The sequence below is a fragment of the Etheostoma cragini genome, chromosome 16 (genome assembly GCF_013103735.1).
Source record: "Etheostoma cragini isolate CJK2018 chromosome 16, CSU_Ecrag_1.0, whole genome shotgun sequence".
NCBI classification, from domain to species: Eukaryota; Metazoa; Chordata; class Actinopteri; order Perciformes; family Percidae; genus Etheostoma; species Etheostoma cragini.
The window spans coordinates 6,069,562-6,086,497 of record NC_048422.1 but is presented as its reverse complement, the minus strand read 5'-3'; the positions used below and the strand labels follow the sequence as shown (position 1 = coordinate 6,086,497).

Here is a 16,936-nt window from a genome sequence, read left to right as displayed (position 1 = left end):
CTGCTATTGCACTTCTGGTTAGACCCAAACTGCATTTCGTTGCCTTGTACCTGTACCTGTGTAATGACAATAAAGTTGAATCTAATCTAATCTAATAATTGTTGAAATAATCTGATGATACATTTCATTGAATAAAAAAAAAACATGAAACGTTATCGGAGGTTTTTTCAACAAAACGTGTTTATCCTCTAAACTAAAACTGCGTTTGTGTGTCTATCTCCTTAATGTGTGAATGTTTGTGTTGTGTGTGTGCACAAGAGCATTGGTATGCAGGGGACTGTTTACCTGGCTTTGAGTGTGGATCAGAAATCCAGTGTTGTCATCCTCCCAAACCCACCCAGCTCTGTAATCTGCTTTACACAGCAGTAGTAGAAGGCACCCATGGGTACAAAACAGCACAAATAGACACACACGCACCCATGGGTGGAATTAAAATTAAGACTAAGACTAGGACTAACACACACACACACACACACACACGTCACTTCTCAGAGGGAAAGCAGAAGGGCAAAGAAAACCCACCAGAGGTGTTTGTTGAAAAAATATGCATAGTCAATAGTTTATCTCTGCTGTCAGTTTAGTCAATGTATGTGTGTGCTTATCTTTGCAATCAGTAGTCTACCTTATCCACAACCAAACACATGACTTGCTTACTCAGTTTCTTACTTACCAACACTTTTTCAAATTGTTAGCATGTGTAAACTGGACTGAACTAAAGGTGCCCAGTAAACCACTGATATAATGAGAAACATACACAGAAAAGAGGAGCAGGGCAAGTTGTCTCCTAAATTAATTAAAACCCTGATCAAATGAAAATGTAATATAGGCATAATTTGTTATGCTTCACTTTAGATTGTTATACTAAAAGGCTAAACCCGAGTTAATGTGCTTTGCTCTAGTGAATAAGCATTGGATTACACAACTAAAACAATAGTTTCCCCTAAGGAGTGACAAAAGTATGTCATGACAGAAGTGTATAATAGGCTGATAGGGTAAGTCTCACAAAAGCATATGTTTAATTAAGGTAATGTGTCTACCCACCTTGTGTTTTATGCACATAAAAAAGTGAAACACCAGAAAGATCTGTTATTTAAAACACTTCTCAATATTCTGGAAAATTATTTTTCTTTTTCTCTGTAACAGTGATCTCATACAAACAAAATCTGCCACAGACTTCATGTACAGTCACAACACACACACAGCCTATTAGGACTGTGGAGAGACACATCCCCTTCTTTAAAAGCCCTACAGTTATTGGCCAAATCAAGGTAGAGAAAGGAAAAACCAAGAAGAAAAACACTGCAAACACTGGAGTGTGTGTGTGTGTGTGTGTGTGTGTGTGTGTGTGTGTGTGTGTGTGTGTGTGTGTGTGTGTGTGTGCGCTTTACATCTCCCTGAGTGTGTGTCCTGTATATGTGATTGGAATGCATTTATTACTTTCAGCAGAGACTCCTACCTCCATCATATCTATCAGCCAGAGCAGTCTTTCCTACAGAGGGGACGAGAGGGACCAGGTTTTTGGGGTGAGGTTGGGAGTGAGTGGGTTATTGAGATGAAAAAAAAAAAAAACACAACCTATCAAATTTCAGCTGAAGGACTTTTCGGATTCAACAGGAAAGCAATGAAATGTGTCTTTGTTCAGCCCATCAAAGTCCAATGCAGACTCTTTTCTACAGCAGAATCCATTATAATCCATGGAAATATAACACACCACCTCTCTACCGCTGCCTCTCTCTCTATCTCACACACACCTACACACACACGCATAGCTAAAGAAAGCTTCCATTTTCTCCCCACAGTATCCATTTTATATTTCCGTGTACCCAATAACTGTCAAATAAAAAAAGAAAAGAAAAACTGCCCATCTAGACAAACTCAGGAGCATACTGTACATGAAATGAAGAAGAGCCAGATTGTTATCCGACTGGTAAACCCAGCCTACCCGTGCAGAGCTGAGGGTGGTGTTGGTCATGAAGCTGGCTGAAGACGAGGTCAGGGTGTCTGGGTATGACACCATGGACAGGGAGTCTGGTTGGAGCGCCGTTGCTCCAGCTGTCCCCTGTCGCGCTTTTAGAGCCTGAATTTCGCGTCTCAGCACCAGCCCATCAAAGTGCTCCAGGTCCTGTGGGGTGACCAGACCTCGCACCTCTGACAGCAGAGAGAACTGAAGGGGGGGAAGGTGCAGAGGGGGAAGACACAAGAGGGAAGGCAAAAGTATGATGTATCAGTTTTGGTGAGTGGGTTTTTACTAAGATTAACCTTAAAAAAGGACCAAAACAAGTGCACCTAGCACCAAATGCTTGCTCTTGTGGGAATTGTTGCATCCTTGTTAATTATAGTCTCTATCATCTGTAAGGTGTCATGAAATAACTTCTGCTACAATTTGATAGTATAAATAACATTTAACTGAATTAAAACACTGGTTGTCGTATACTGTGAACCTTATTTTGAACTGAAGAAGTTTTTAGCTTTTGTTCAAATGTTGGTTTAATCCTCTCCAAACCCATATTAAAATCAACTCTGGTTAAGATTGAACTAGTCTTATATTGGCAGACCTTCCTCGACTGTGCTGCGGAGGAGGGTCTGGCTAGTCCACACAGCATTCTGGAATGGGGGAAAAACATGATCTGGCCTTTCATTGAACCAATCACAATCGAATAAGGAACTTGTGTACATACTGTACATGTGTACGTACAAAGGTTGTTTTAGTCGTGCATTGGAAAAATTTTGAAAGAGGAAGGTGACGGACATTCAGCCAAAATAAGGTACATCTGGCATAATTTCTGGTGGCAACAGAGCAATCATGGAAATGAAACATTGTCAATATACTCAGACTGAATGGACAGTGGCTGGAATGGTTGAGCATTTGTGAGGAGTGGAGTTAAATAACAGCATTCCCTCTCCTCTTTATGTTTGCTTCCAAGCATGAACATAAACAAACAGCCAGCCAAATTCCTTTTCAAAAGAGCCAGAAAGTGAGCGTGCTTGCTTCTTTACAACAGGTAAGTTATGATGACAAAGTTGAATCGCTGTAAAAAGCCATTGCTTTCTGAAGGATACACACTGGATTTCTCTGGATTCAACTTCAGGCAGCAAGCGAATGCAGCCATGCCACTCCCATTGTTGACAGGTCTCTAAATTCTACTTATTCTACTTCTACTTTCCCGTTTCCTCTCTATGGTTTTTGTTTCAGAATCAAAGCTCAACAGTACCTTGTAGACTTAACAATAAAAGCCTATTTAAACAGTTAATTTAGCAGGGCATGAAATTACCACCCGCCCACCTGCCAAATGCGGGGGAATTTTGCAATTGGCAGATAACACTGTTAATCTACCTGCCACGTTGGCTGGTAACCAATGAGAATTAAGTGATTCGGACGTGTAACTATTGGTAAGCTGGGTACGCAGTTGCTTACTGGTCCGGATCACTGAATGTACAGTAAGAGACGTCCTGCCAGCCTGTAAATATTTAAACATCAATGTACGCTGCAGCGGGCGGGGCTGCTTCTTTGTTCCCCCCGTAAGTGACGCGCGCACACACACAAACACACACAATCACACAGGGTGGATGCAGGAAAAAACGCAGATGACAGGATGTACAGGATTACCTAAATTGAGGACATCTACATTATTGAAGGTGCAATGATACGTTAAAGTCCAATAAGTAAGTCCAGCATGTGTTGACGGTGCAATGTCCACGAGTAAGCTTATAGAGATACAGCAATTCCTGTTTTTCACCTTTATGAGGCAAAAAAAGTGGCAGGTAAAAAGTCACAGTGGGTGGATTTTTAAATCAAAATGGTCAAAAACGTTAACTTCAGGCCCTGCAGCAAAGTGTCTCTTTTTACCACAAACATCTTTGGGCATAACACTCCACGTCTGGCCTTACATACTTGGAACTTCTTAATAGAAACTTGAACTGTTGCTTGGCAAAATCAAGACAACTTCCGAAATGGGCCTTAAGAATGTCTGCACATTGCCTTGCAATGTTGTTCTGACCTCTAAATTGCGGACTTTCCCATCAATGCTTGGAATTCCAGTAGTGACAAGACCCAATGGCCACTCTTTGCGAGGTGACTGACTCTGTTTGAGAAGCACAGTGTCTCCAACTTGCCACTTCCGTCTTGGTTGGAGAGTATGGAGGTATTCAGTTCTCCATCGAGACCAGAACTCATTTGCCAGTTCCTGTACTTGTCTCCAATGACACTTGAAAAGATCCTTTTCACTCAAACTATGGCTGGAGCAGAGACACCTGGTTTTTTGGTTAAAAGTATTGCAGAAGTCAATAGCGTTGGCAGAACAGGATCAGAGGTGACAGAGACGGATTCAAATTGACTATCGCAGACACTTCTGTTACGCCAATCATGGGTTCCCATGCCCCTCCTATATGAGATGCATGAGTGGGGTTGAACTTCCATGTACAACCTTTGTTGGTACTTTCCGATTCACAGAAACTTAACAAGTTTCTGGAGAACAGCCAACTGCCGACATTAGACAAGTAGCGACTAAAGTGATGGATGCTGCCATAACCGCTCAATTTCCTAAGCTCCCGGCCCGATGGGTTCACCATTGAACTTTATGAGAGATACTCATCTAATCTTACCCCTCTGCTACTGCGCATGTTCACTCATTCAAAGGAAACCACAGGTTTACTTCCCTCACTGTACAGTGCTAACATGGCGCTAATCCTTAAAAAGGATAGGGATCCTTTGAAGATGTCATCCTATTGTCCAATCTCTCTCCCCCAGATGGAAACAAAAATACTCAGCAAAGAGTTGGCAACAGACTCTGTAAATACACAGCCAGTTTTAAACACCGCAACCAGATCGGCTTTGTCTTGGGTAGACCTACAGTACATTTCTACCTACGTTGTCTTTTTAACATTATATACCAGAAACTTAGGGAAGAGTCTGTGGTAATTGCATTAGTTGCCAAAAAGGCTTTTAACTATATTGAATGGCGGTACATGCTGTCTTCCCTGAAATATTTTGGCTTTGGTCCAGACTTCATCAATTGGTTGGAAATTATCTATGCACACCCTCAAAGCCTTAATACATATGAAAGATGACATGTTCCTACCATTCTGTCTCCATAGGGTTGTCAGCCAGGGATGTTTTTGTTCTTATCTATTCAACCTAGCCTTTGAAGCCCTAGTAAGTCAAAATAGTCTGAACCAGGAGATAGATAGAGCCAATGTCCCAGCACAACCCAAGACTTGTTTGCACAGGCAGAGCTTCATCACCAAGGCTCAAATCTTTAAGAATTGGAGCCAGATCTCTAGGTTTGAAAGCTTGCATCGCTTTGACACTATGAGGCAATTTTGTGCAGTTTGAGATTTGATTCTGCCAGTGAGGCTTGAGAGCACTTGAGCAGATCAATGGCCGTGGCTGCACTGAGGAGGGAGATGAGATCGTCATCCATGTAAAAGTGCCGGTCAACAAAAATGGCGTCAGTCAGATCATACTTCTGTTCATCTTCTTGGCCTGATCTTCAAAGGCCGTATATAGTAGGGCTGTATTCTGCCAGTCAACTAGTCAATTTATTGGTCGATACGTTCTGGCTCGACCAAAATTCAGATTGGTCGATTTTTTGCCGTGTTATTTCATCAGGTGGAAGCATAGAGCGTTACGGTCTATGGGTGGAAAGCACTAATTGCTAATGGGGGTGATTTCAGAGCATTCCTGTTTCACAGGTAACAGTCTGTCTTCAGAACACCACCCTTGTTTCTCTTTTGTTGGATTAGCCCAACCCACTGGGGACGGTTTAAAGAAAGAACTAGAAAGCCTTTTTTTAGTGGTTTGCAGAATATTTATTTAATTTTGAGTGTTAATTTCCAGTCAGTCCTCCTCTACCGTGTGGCAGCATTTTACAAAAATAGATAACGTGAAAAAGTCAAATGCAAAGTTTGCAAGTAACAGTTTGCATATCGCAGCTGGACTACAAACATGGCGTATCACCTAAAAACGGTGAGCTAACTTGTCTGCGTCCCTAGACACACCCACATTACGCTGGATGTTAAGCCTCTACCATCCAAACGCAAGTATTCTGTTTAGTATTCTGTTTCTATATGTCTGGTCGTTATCTTTGCACCAGAGAAATCTTAAATAGTTTCTGTGGTCCTCTTTTGCAAAAACCCCACAGAATATTTTTGGGATGTCAATTGTTATCGCCACAAGTTCTCTTCTGAACTCCAAGCAGTGAACGATTCAAATCAGGGCCAGAGAGCAAGATACAGTTACTGCCATTGGTCTGAAAGACAGATACCATAGGCCTAGGCTTGTCGCAATAGTCAACAAATCTACTAATTGTTTTGTTGCTTTTTGTTTAATTGCTTGTTTGTTTTCCTCGTCTCTCTCTCTCTTTCTCTCTCACTCCACCAAAGAGACTGGATGACCACTCTTGGCTCCTTAGCGTCACAAGGAGTGAGCCCTCTAGTCACTTGTCAGCCGCATGTTCTCTGTGTGGGGAGGCGAGACTCCTGTCGTAGCCTACCACGGAGTGCAGCAAAAGAGCCACATGAGAAAACACTAGTTCAGAGTTGGAAGAATAACACAAAAAAAAAAGATAGAATTGGTTCCAAAGCCAATCGTGACAGCTGCAGTGTGGGAGCACTTTGGATTCAAACCAAATGACTGTAGTGACTCACTTAACCTGAGCGAGTCTGTATGTTGCATTTCTTGTAAAATGGTAGCAACTAAACACGCCAACAGCACAAACATGTATCTAAAACACAAACACCCGGTGCAGGAAAGAGCAACTTCCGGTGATGGGATCTCTTCTCTGTTGCTCGTGATCTCGTTACATTCGATGAGTGGGGGTAAGTCCAAACACACTTGACCATTCAGTGCTTCCATCTGGAAACCCATTGCCTTCCTTCCAGTCATTTCAGTGCTACCAGCACAGGTGAAAGGTGAACGAGTACGTTGGATGCCAAAAAGTTGAAAAAACTCAGATTTGACCAGTGAGCAATTGTTCTGATGGTACATCTTGGCTGAGCGTTCTTTGTCCTTGTGAGTAAACTTTCACCAGGCATATTTTTGCACAAGACGGAAGACCTTCTCCGCCTTCCTCAGTGCATCTTGAAGTTACCTCTGGAGGAGAGGTGTTTTCCTGCTCTGTGAATGGATCGGATGAGGGAGACATTGCTGGTGAGATGGCTGTTTCTGGATGCATTACTGCAGTAATGATCACTTTCACACTTGTTGCACTTAAGCTCTACTGGATAATTCCTAGCCATGTGAGTAACAGAGCAGCACCTCCACATTACTTCAAAAGGATGAGGTTTGTTGTAAAGTGGACAGCATTTGGCTAGATCACTGCTATTTCTGTTGTCACGGACAGATATAGCAGTTTTAACACCATCAGGCCTTGCTGTGGGCTTTTCATTGCGGTGATGAATGCGGTTGCTGTGTGTCAAGAGAAAACTAGGAAGGTTCTTGCCTTTGCCCGACAACAGACAAAATCAACAAAGTGAGAGAATGGGAGAAAACAAACCTGGTAGTGTGCTTTATAGTTCACACCAAAAGTGAGTCACTGTTCTTGTAGGCTTTGTGGCAACTTTTCAACAATGGGGTTAATGTCCTGTGGTTTATCAAGGTAAGTACCCATCCTCCTTAACTGTAAGTAATTCCATGAGTAGATCCCCAAGTTATCTTAGTTTGACATTTTCTTTGATAGTTTGGATAAGGAAAGTTGTCCAGCCGCTTAAAGAGAGCGCACTCTATACCTTCAGGATTGGCATAGCACTCTTGGAGTCTGCTCCAGGATAACTAAAGTGCAGCTTGAGGGGCAGTGACATGAACAGCTCTAATTTGTAATAACATGTTTGGATGATTCTCTCCCTAACCAATTTACTAATAAATCTAACTCTTCAATGGCTGTCAGCTCTATGCCCTCGATGGCATTTGAGGAGGGCTGCCATGTTCTGTAGCTTTTGGGCTGATCAACAAATTTACAAAGCCCTGTGGTCACCAATTCTCTTTGTGATAGATACTTAGCAATGTCTATCATGTGGGCAGTTATTGCGGAATCCTGAGTGTTATTCTAAGGAAAACAATCTGGGCTGCTTGGAATGGAGTGGGGCCCTGCTCCTGGTTGGCCTTGGGTGAGGTGAGTTAGGGTAAAGTGGCAGGTGTGCCTGCTACTTTGACTCATATAAATGCTCACCCTGTTGTATATTGTCCAGTGTGTTTCTGACATTGTGGGCGAGACGTCTTGGTGGAAAGCTAGTGTTGAGTCTTACTGTTTTGTCTTTGTAAGAGAGAAAGTGGATGGTTTGGCTAAGGGTGTTAGGATAGGTGTGGAACTGACCTAAGCCTGATTTTCCAGGTTTGCCTCTGTTTGCTGTCTGATTGTCTGTAGTGAGACGCTGCTCTTGACCCTGGATGCGCCCTTTATCTCTGCCAAACTCCTTTTCAAAATAGCCTAGAAGTGAGCGTGCTTGCTCCTTGACCATTGACCATGCAGAAGATTGCTCTGGATTCAACTTCAGGCACTAAGCGAATGCAGCCAAGCCCCTACCATTGATGACAGGTCTCTTAATTCTACTTTCTGTTTCATCTATAGGTTTTCATTTCAGAATAAAAGCTCAACAGTACTTTGTATACATAACAAAAGCATATTTAAATAGTCAACTTAGTGTCTCTTTTCACCACAAACATCTTTGGGGAGAACATCAACCATAAGAGTGTTTTTAAAGAATGGAAACGTGTGTGTTTAAACATAACCAGCTAACAGTATTCAACTTTTTGGTGCAAACGACATTTGCTTGTAGGAGTAGCAGTGATGGTCCTATTTTTGAGCTTTTCACACAAATCTGGCACTCATTAACTGTATAAGTTGATTTAAATAATGACTTCGGTTTAAATCATTAAACTGAGTTTTTTACAATGCTGGTGGGTTTAAACAAGATATTAACCATAAATAAACCCTACTCTTATTTTAGATTTTGTACTATAAAAAAAGCAACCCATCCAGTACGGAGTTTGTATAGTAGCTCGGACTACAGTGGCAGCTGGAGAAGCTTTCTGTGGGTGTGTGATACAGCATTGTACTTAAGAAACCCAAAATAAAAGCCTTTGATTTATTGTGTTGGTTACAAGGTGAACTACTGCAGACTGTAAGAAAATCAAAAAAGACTTTTAAGACCTAGGGATAAAGTAAAAAAACCATAAAGTAAAAAATCTCACAGGGGGCTCAGAAGCTTCCATTCAAACCCCGCTGCAATCCAACAAAGAGAGAGACTGTCTAAGGGTCTCCACACAGAAAAATGATTCTTTTATTTTTCCTTTCTCAAACAAGCCTCCTGGTCTTTTACCTTTGCGTGCGTGTTGAGCAGCTCGAACAGCGCCACCACAAGCTGCTCCACACCGATGTGTCCGTCCCGGTACTCCTCCACGTAGTAGACCATGGTCTGCCGCTCCGCCTCCGTCAGCAAGTGGCGCGCCTGCTCCTCCAGCATGGCCCGCGACTGGTTCACCAGGCTGGACAGGGTCACCTGTGACCCCGCCACACCTTTATAAAACCCAGGCTGGTGTCGATGGAGGAGAAGGGAAGAAAAAGACAAGAGATGGAGAAGACTTGATTTTTTTTAATGCTTTTTATATGTACTTACTGTATGGATTTTATTTTATATTTTATGTGTGATAAAGTGAAAGAAAAAAGGATGATGGGAAAATCGAAGAGGTGAAGAACAGGTCATAAATAGGAATGGCATCAGCTGTACTGTAAGATGTAGAGAAACAGAGGATGACAGTCATGAGGAAAGGATGAAAAGAGGAGTGTGAGGGTGGAATGGAGGAGTGAAAAATTAGAAAAGAAACAAGAGTACAACACAGAAAAAAGGAAGAGTGAGGATGAAGAGTTGTGAGGGAGTAGAAGGGTGAAGGAGATGTGATAGGAAGGTTGTAAGGAAGAATGGGAAGGAGGGAAGAAAATATGATAGGAAGGGAGGAGGGGATTTGACGGCCAGGGAAGCAAAAATGAGGAAGGTGAGTGTTTAATGGACAGGATGGAGGATGAGGAGGATGAGGACGGGCAGATGTGGTGGTCAATGAAACCCCAGAACATAACGATGAAAGTTTATGGTTTTAGTTAAAATCAGACACTTCAATTCCAGTTACACACAAAAGCAGATAGTGAGGTAGCTTCGTTTGTTTCGTAAAGTAAAATAAACTTTAAACTTTAAAATAAACTCCTTATATCACGTCACCTTACTATCTGCTTTGCTCCAGTCGCAATTACTACGGCCGCTAGTGGGCTCCACCAGTATAAACCTAGAGTAACTGGTGCTTGAACAAACCATTTCTGTGCCCATTTGACGGGGGGAGGACGGTCTCGGAGGGTCAAAGAGAAAACAAAGACAGGAACCCGATCAGGGGGGACAGAACAGGAACAAGAATATTATTTACAACCACGTACACGGAACTACCCATCAGTCTTTTTGTCCCAAATGTATAAATTATCATTCTTCCTTCCTCCTGCTGTCCTATCACCCATTATCATTAATGCTTTGTGGCAATAACACCACAGCTTGCAGCAAGTAACGTTCACACATGTGGGTGACTTCTTTTCCAGCTTTCACATCGATCTCCAATGTGCCAGCTGGATTCTCTGCCAATCAGAAAGATGACACTTGCTTCAGAAACTGATGAACTGCCAATATCATTTCTCTTCTCCATATCTGTTCTTTTTTTCCTCTCTGCCTGATCCTTTTCTCTCCTAAGTTATCTGCTGGCTAGCACACAGCTTTTCTTTAATAAACTCCTTAATCAAAGACACTTCAAAGTCACAGCTCCAGGGTCTTTGTCTGCCTGAGTTTGTACGAGATGGAAACAAGAGGAAGACACAGACCCGGCGCTGTCTTCCCTTCCTCCTTCGCTCTCTGCCTTCACCTCGACCTCAACTCTTGCCGGCACTCCTCTGTGTATATGATCAGCATTTTTCCCAGTGATCGGTCCGAGTAGAGCCAACAACTGTTTAATGCCCAAGGTGAACTCTGGTGCTACCCTGAATCTTAATCACCTTAATGCTTAGCACCAACATTTCTCTAAAGCATTTGTGTCGCGGTTACTTAACTGAAGGGCGTCGCGGAACGAACCACATGAGGCAAGCTAGCCGTTAGTCTGTCTCTCACTGTCGTATCAGAGGGCAGATCGGCACTTGAGGAAACTAATGAAATCCTTTGTCATGCAACTGGAGTGGAACCACTGCAGTCTCCTGCTGGAGGTCTGCTTGAGAAGGCACAAGGACGGAGAGGACCCTTTTCCTATAAAAACCACAATTTTTACAGTTTATGGACATCCGGTAACGCTGGTTGGTTTGTTGGACCTGGGCCATCTATGAGGTCCTTCTTTGGCTGGGTTTCTAAATTCGGTTAAGCAAATTGGTCCTTTTTATCGCAGTGACCAACAACCACTAAGAATATCCATTTGATAAAGCGCAAATCAGATAAAGCTGGAGCAGGGCTTATGTCTGCTATGCTTGTTAGAATAGAATAGCCTTTATTGTCATTGTACATGTACAATAAAATTGGATGCAGTCTTTTCAGTGCAGAACATCAGCAAAATTGCAGAAAAGGTGAATAAATTAATATAAAAGAGCCTCTAAAAGTCCTTATAAAAAACACATAAGAGACTTATCAGCTTTACAAAAATAGAAAAAGAAAGTAAAGACACAAAAAGACATAAGATATACCACACATACAATACATTCACTGCAAAATTCATCCTTCATACCCAAGTTGCGTTAAGTGCAGTTATGGCTTTATAAATCTGAAATGGCTCTAATGGCTTTGATAAAAAATGATTTCTGAGTCCGTTTGTTTGTGTTTCAATTGTTTGAAGCATCTGCCACAGGGCAGTAGTTCAAACAGAGAGAATCTAGGGTGAGATGGATCTTTTAGTATGCTCCCAGAGAGGGGAGAGGGAAGCCAATGATCGTCTGGGCAGTGGTAACGACCCTCTGGAGCGATTTCCTCTCTGCTGCTGTGCAGCTGGCAGACCACACACAGACACTATAAGTTAGTATGCTTTCTATGGAAGGGGGGTAGAAATACACTAGCAGTTTTAAGGTAGGGTTGGTCTCTACTGTGTCTTTTCCATCGCCAAACATTATTTTAGCTATTTACTCGCAAGAAAGGCGATAGTAAACATATACTCTTCTAAGCATCAAAAAGGGCTCGAACTAGGTTCTAAAGGTTCTAAACTTATTTTGATTCTGAAGTAAATCCTTCTGCTTTTACCCCTTGATAAGTGCCAGCTTGTTTTCCTTTGGAACAATTCGATTATACTATAGATTAAGATTTGAATGATAAATAGATTTGAATGTTAAATTGCTAGCTGTTTCTCATTGGCTACGGTTAGTGTTTGTAATACCTAATTGTAAAATGTATGTTGCATATCTAGTCGTTCTGATTGGCTGTTGTCACCCAATTTAAATTGAATGTCAAATGGCTGCATTTTTTAAACACCTATAAATATAATTTCATGTTTTTTTTTACCTGGGAAACTAATAAACCTCGTTTGTCATTTAATGATATGTTTTGATTTTTTTTGACAATAGCAAAAACAATAATAGGCCTAATATTAGGGCATACAAATATAATATTCAGGGCAATTAGCCTCCATCTTATTTGAGGAGGGGGCGGTTAGAGACCTGGTTATGGATAGGGGGGGCTCGCCCAAAAAGGGTTGAGCTATAGATTTGTCAACTGGTTGGCAGAAACCTCTTTGTACTAACAACCAAAACAGAAAGAGGATGACTAACACTGTTGGATTCAAACAGGTTCAAAAAATCTTTTAGAAATGAAGTGGAAGACTGACTGCTGGGTTTCAAAAATAGTCTGCAGCAATTCAGGAAACCAACTGTAAAATCTGAAAATAATTTGAGTAACCTATGACGCAGATGTTTGAATTCAGTTTCCATCCATTAAAGACCTCTACACCACAAGATTATATAAGAAGGCCAACAGGGTAATCAGAGACCCCAATCAACCCAGCCACAAACTGTTAGTGTTCTGCCGGATGCCGTCTGGCAGAAGGTAGGGTGACGGTAGACGATACGGTAGAAAAATATGACAGACAATACTTTAGACGATACGGTGTATGAAAGACGATACAGAGTATTTTCGTTGCAATCACTGTTTCCCTGGACTGTAATTGTTGTGCATATGATAAATAAAGACGTTGCGTTCTGAATGAATGTATAGTATAGTATAAATAGGCAGTTTAAACAGAATGAAACAGCAAAGACAGTAACTGCGAAGCTTAGCTATAGATCATGGGACTAGTGGTTTTTTTACTGCTTTACCGATTCCAACGGTTTACTTTTGCCATGTGTATATTTAGAATTTGCACCTAACATGGATAAAAATTACTGGCATCCTGTTTATATTTCTGGCATTGTTCTGTGCATTTGTTTTTTTGCACCTTACTGATAACATTTAATGTTTATAATTTGTTTTTTGCACCCTATCTATTTGCACTCTTTCCCATTTAGTGTAGAAAATCCTGCACAAAAATTTAACTTGGGATAAATAGTTTTATTTATCTAATTCACCAACAGCAAAAAGATAAACAGCTTCTTACTGGCAACCATGTAAATTTAGGTTTAAATGTGTGTTGATATTTGCATGACTCTGGACGTCCAAATCAACTAACTGGAGGAAAAGAGGACTTCTGAACGCTAGTTTAAGCTACAGTAATGTAGGTTACCTGCAGGGCCGATGGACAGAGAGACAAAACTGCACAGAAAATAAAGAAATGCTGGGAAGCCATATATCTGTTATGCTGTTATAATGTATTTAATTTAATAGTTTACCATATTAAATTTAAAAGGAACCTTTGTGGAAATACACTACATTTGTACATTACGTTTTGCTTGAAAAAAACATTTTTTATGGTTATTCACAGTCAGTTTTTTATGTTCTTTTACGTAAAGTGAAATAATTAATTTTTTGAAGAAAAATCTGTAAAATAATGATGATCAAAATTCAGTAAAATTAATTAACAAATGTTTACAGTGTGACCAAAGATCCAAGCTTTGGTTGATGACAACTGAGTCCTCCCCAACTTTTAATCACTGATGAAAACAGACCAGCTCCTTTACCATGACGACATGAAACTTGAGTAACGCTAAATTTTATATTTCCTATATAGCTCACATCCCGACACTCCACAACAGGTTTTTATCCCCTCACGGGGAGTTAAAGCTCTTTTCCCTCTAAAAATAAAAACAGGACGAGGACAATCACAGAAAAGAAAGGAGAGAGAAGATTGCCATGCCAACGCAATAAAAATCAATTGCACACGATGGTGGCACAGATTGTGTCTGACCTCACAGGACAGATCTTGGTATTAAAACTCGAGACCTAAGGAGATAACAAGTGTACCTCTGCCATGTGGAAATACTACAGTCTTAGAAACACCTAATACATTAGCTTCACAATTCCATCATCAATTCCCACCTGACCCAAAGGGTTATATGTGAACTTTATTTGGGTCTTTGCAACACCAGTTTTGATAACACACATATTTGCTACATCACTAGCCGTATCCACTGCAAGCTGACAGATAACTATATACAGTATATACCCTTGGACGAGGGTGTTCTCCTTTTACCACATTACAATGCTCCTCTATCAGAGGGAGCAAAAAAAGACCATGATTCATAACAGAAATGCTTACAAGCTATGGAATCAGATCTCGTCTGCTGCTCGATGACAGGGCTGAAACCAGCATTGGTCTTGTTCTGAACACATCGCCAAAAAGTGAAATCGACCCTGCTCTTATCACAATTTATGAATTTTCCTAATCTCACAAACATGAGTTCCACCAATCAGAGACATCACTATGGGATTGTTCAGGATTTTGGGTAATGAAGTACTTATCCAAGATATTGCAAATAAAAGACATTTATCTAAAAACAAGGTGCCCCAACACCTTTTGGCATCTATATGAGCATATACAATCACTTAGTCATGTGGTAGCTGGTTTTAAGTCTACCATCAACAGTTACGATTTTATGGCTTATACCCAAAGTACATTGTAGTTTTACTTCCAAATTGTAAGAAGGATGGGAAAAGTTTTAACATGACTTTAAAATCCACATCCACTGAGCCAAAGTGTTTATGTTAACATTAGTAAGCTCTTTTTTTTTTCTAACTGCGTCTTGCGAGGTATAGTGACGTTAGCATAGCTCAGAGCTTCATGGAAAAAGCTAAAGTTTATGTTAGTTGCCCTAACCTTGTCAGAGTTGAGCTATGTATTCTCAGTAGTGAGACGATATGCGAGAAACAGTTTGTTTTAAATTATTAAATAGTAGTAACAGCACCGTTTGGCTTGGTTGTCAATGCTGTTAGTTTGTTACTTACCTAGCTAGTTTATGACAAATCATTTCAACAGTGCTTTCTAACATGTCATTGTGCTTACCGAGCACCAGTAGCCTTTAAAACAATGCCGCTTCAATTCACTTGTTTAATGTTTCATCACAGAGTTCTCTGTTGATTAGAGTTAATTGCTGTGTGCTCGTGGTGGAAAATAAATGCAAACAAAGTTGCGTGCAGGTCCCCTCAAAGCCAGGCTAATGTTGGAAGTCCCTCTAGTGGGCAGAATGTGTAACAACAACCACATGCTAGTAGTGGCATTGCCGATGCTTAAGCCTGAGTAGTGTATTACATATTATGTAACGGGCTGCAATTGAGCATTGAATATTTGAATATTATTTAATAGGGCTGTAACGATATGCAAAATAAAACCAAATTTGCGACACTCAGCTCCACAAACCTCCGTTACAAAAGTGAGACGGCAGAATCGCGACACACCCCTTCCAACTCCCAGAGTTATCCTTCCCGTCCAGATCCAATGCTACCACATATTTAAATTACTATTAGTCCTTTTGGTGCCCTATCCCTGTTTTGTCTGGTAACTATAAAGACGACTAAAGCAAAATGGCTGGGCACTAGTAAAGCTAACGGAGGGGTAACGTTACGAGTGGCTGCTGTTCTGACTTGGGTGCCTGGGTCTTTTTCCATACGATTCAGTAAAATGCCGTTAGCGTCTTTAGCACCGAAATTAAGTGATGACTGAACTGGTTGCTAGCTGGCAGGGGGCTGTAATGATGGTGGATGGTTGCTGGCTGGGGGCTGTAATGATGGTGGATGGTTGCTGGCTGGCTGGGGGCTGACTGAATGTGTGCCCGGGGCCGTTTTCAGCTCTCATACCGACTGAAGCCTTGCTGCGCTGGGAGACTAAGACTGAGCGTGTTGAACTGTGTTGTGATCTTATGTTACCCACCGAGAATTGCATTAGCTACAACCAGCACCTTTACAGTGGGTACCAAAGCACTTTTCCTCTTCGTTACCATACAGGTACAATATCAATTAATAAGGTATATGTTTTATAACTGTGTTGCAAAGTGGGATGTAATTCATGACAAAACAATGCCATGTGGCAGAAAAAAAGTTGTGTTACATTTATTTTAGCAGAATACTGAAAGCAGCAGAAACGCAGAACATTTTAATATTTATTCATTTATTGCAAGTACTATCATTATCGTAAATTTTCAAAGTTTAGTCTAATTTGTTTAATACGTAAATAGTTATCGGTTAATGTAATGTAGTCATTGTTTTCAATAAAAACTTCACAAACCTTCGTTTGAATAGTTTAAAGAACCCAGACACCCGCACAAGTAAAGCCCAACCAATTTCTCAACCTGTGGGAAACACTGGACATGGTGTATAAAGATTTTAAATCTCATCCAATAAAAACAATACATCAAGCTGGGTCTAACAATCTGCCTAACAATGTTAGGCAACACTTTTTTTTTTTTTGAACAAAGACTTTATTTTATCAGATCAATAATCAAAATCAATGATTAATACAATAAGTCAGAAAACAACAATTTCCAATACAGCTATATGAACAGTTGAACAACAACAA

The 16,936-nt window shown here is 40.9% G+C and overlaps 1 protein-coding gene across 3 annotated transcripts in view; it reads right to left on the bottom strand.

The window, feature by feature from the left end:
- The window catches only part of whrna (whirlin a), a 185,876-nt gene that overhangs the window by 23,904 nt on the left and 145,036 nt on the right, over positions 1-16,936 (bottom strand). For 2 of the 3 annotated variants that reach the window (XM_034896884.1, XM_034896885.1), the window contains 2 exons: positions 9,316-9,528; positions 1,943-2,164 (listed from right to left, as the gene is read on the bottom strand). In XM_034896884.1, coding sequence (XP_034752775.1) covers positions 1,943-2,164; positions 9,316-9,528 — 435 coding nt within the window. The remainder of the gene's footprint in view (positions 1-1,942; positions 2,165-9,315; positions 9,529-16,936) is intronic. The other variant, XM_034896886.1, reaches the window with a different exon arrangement.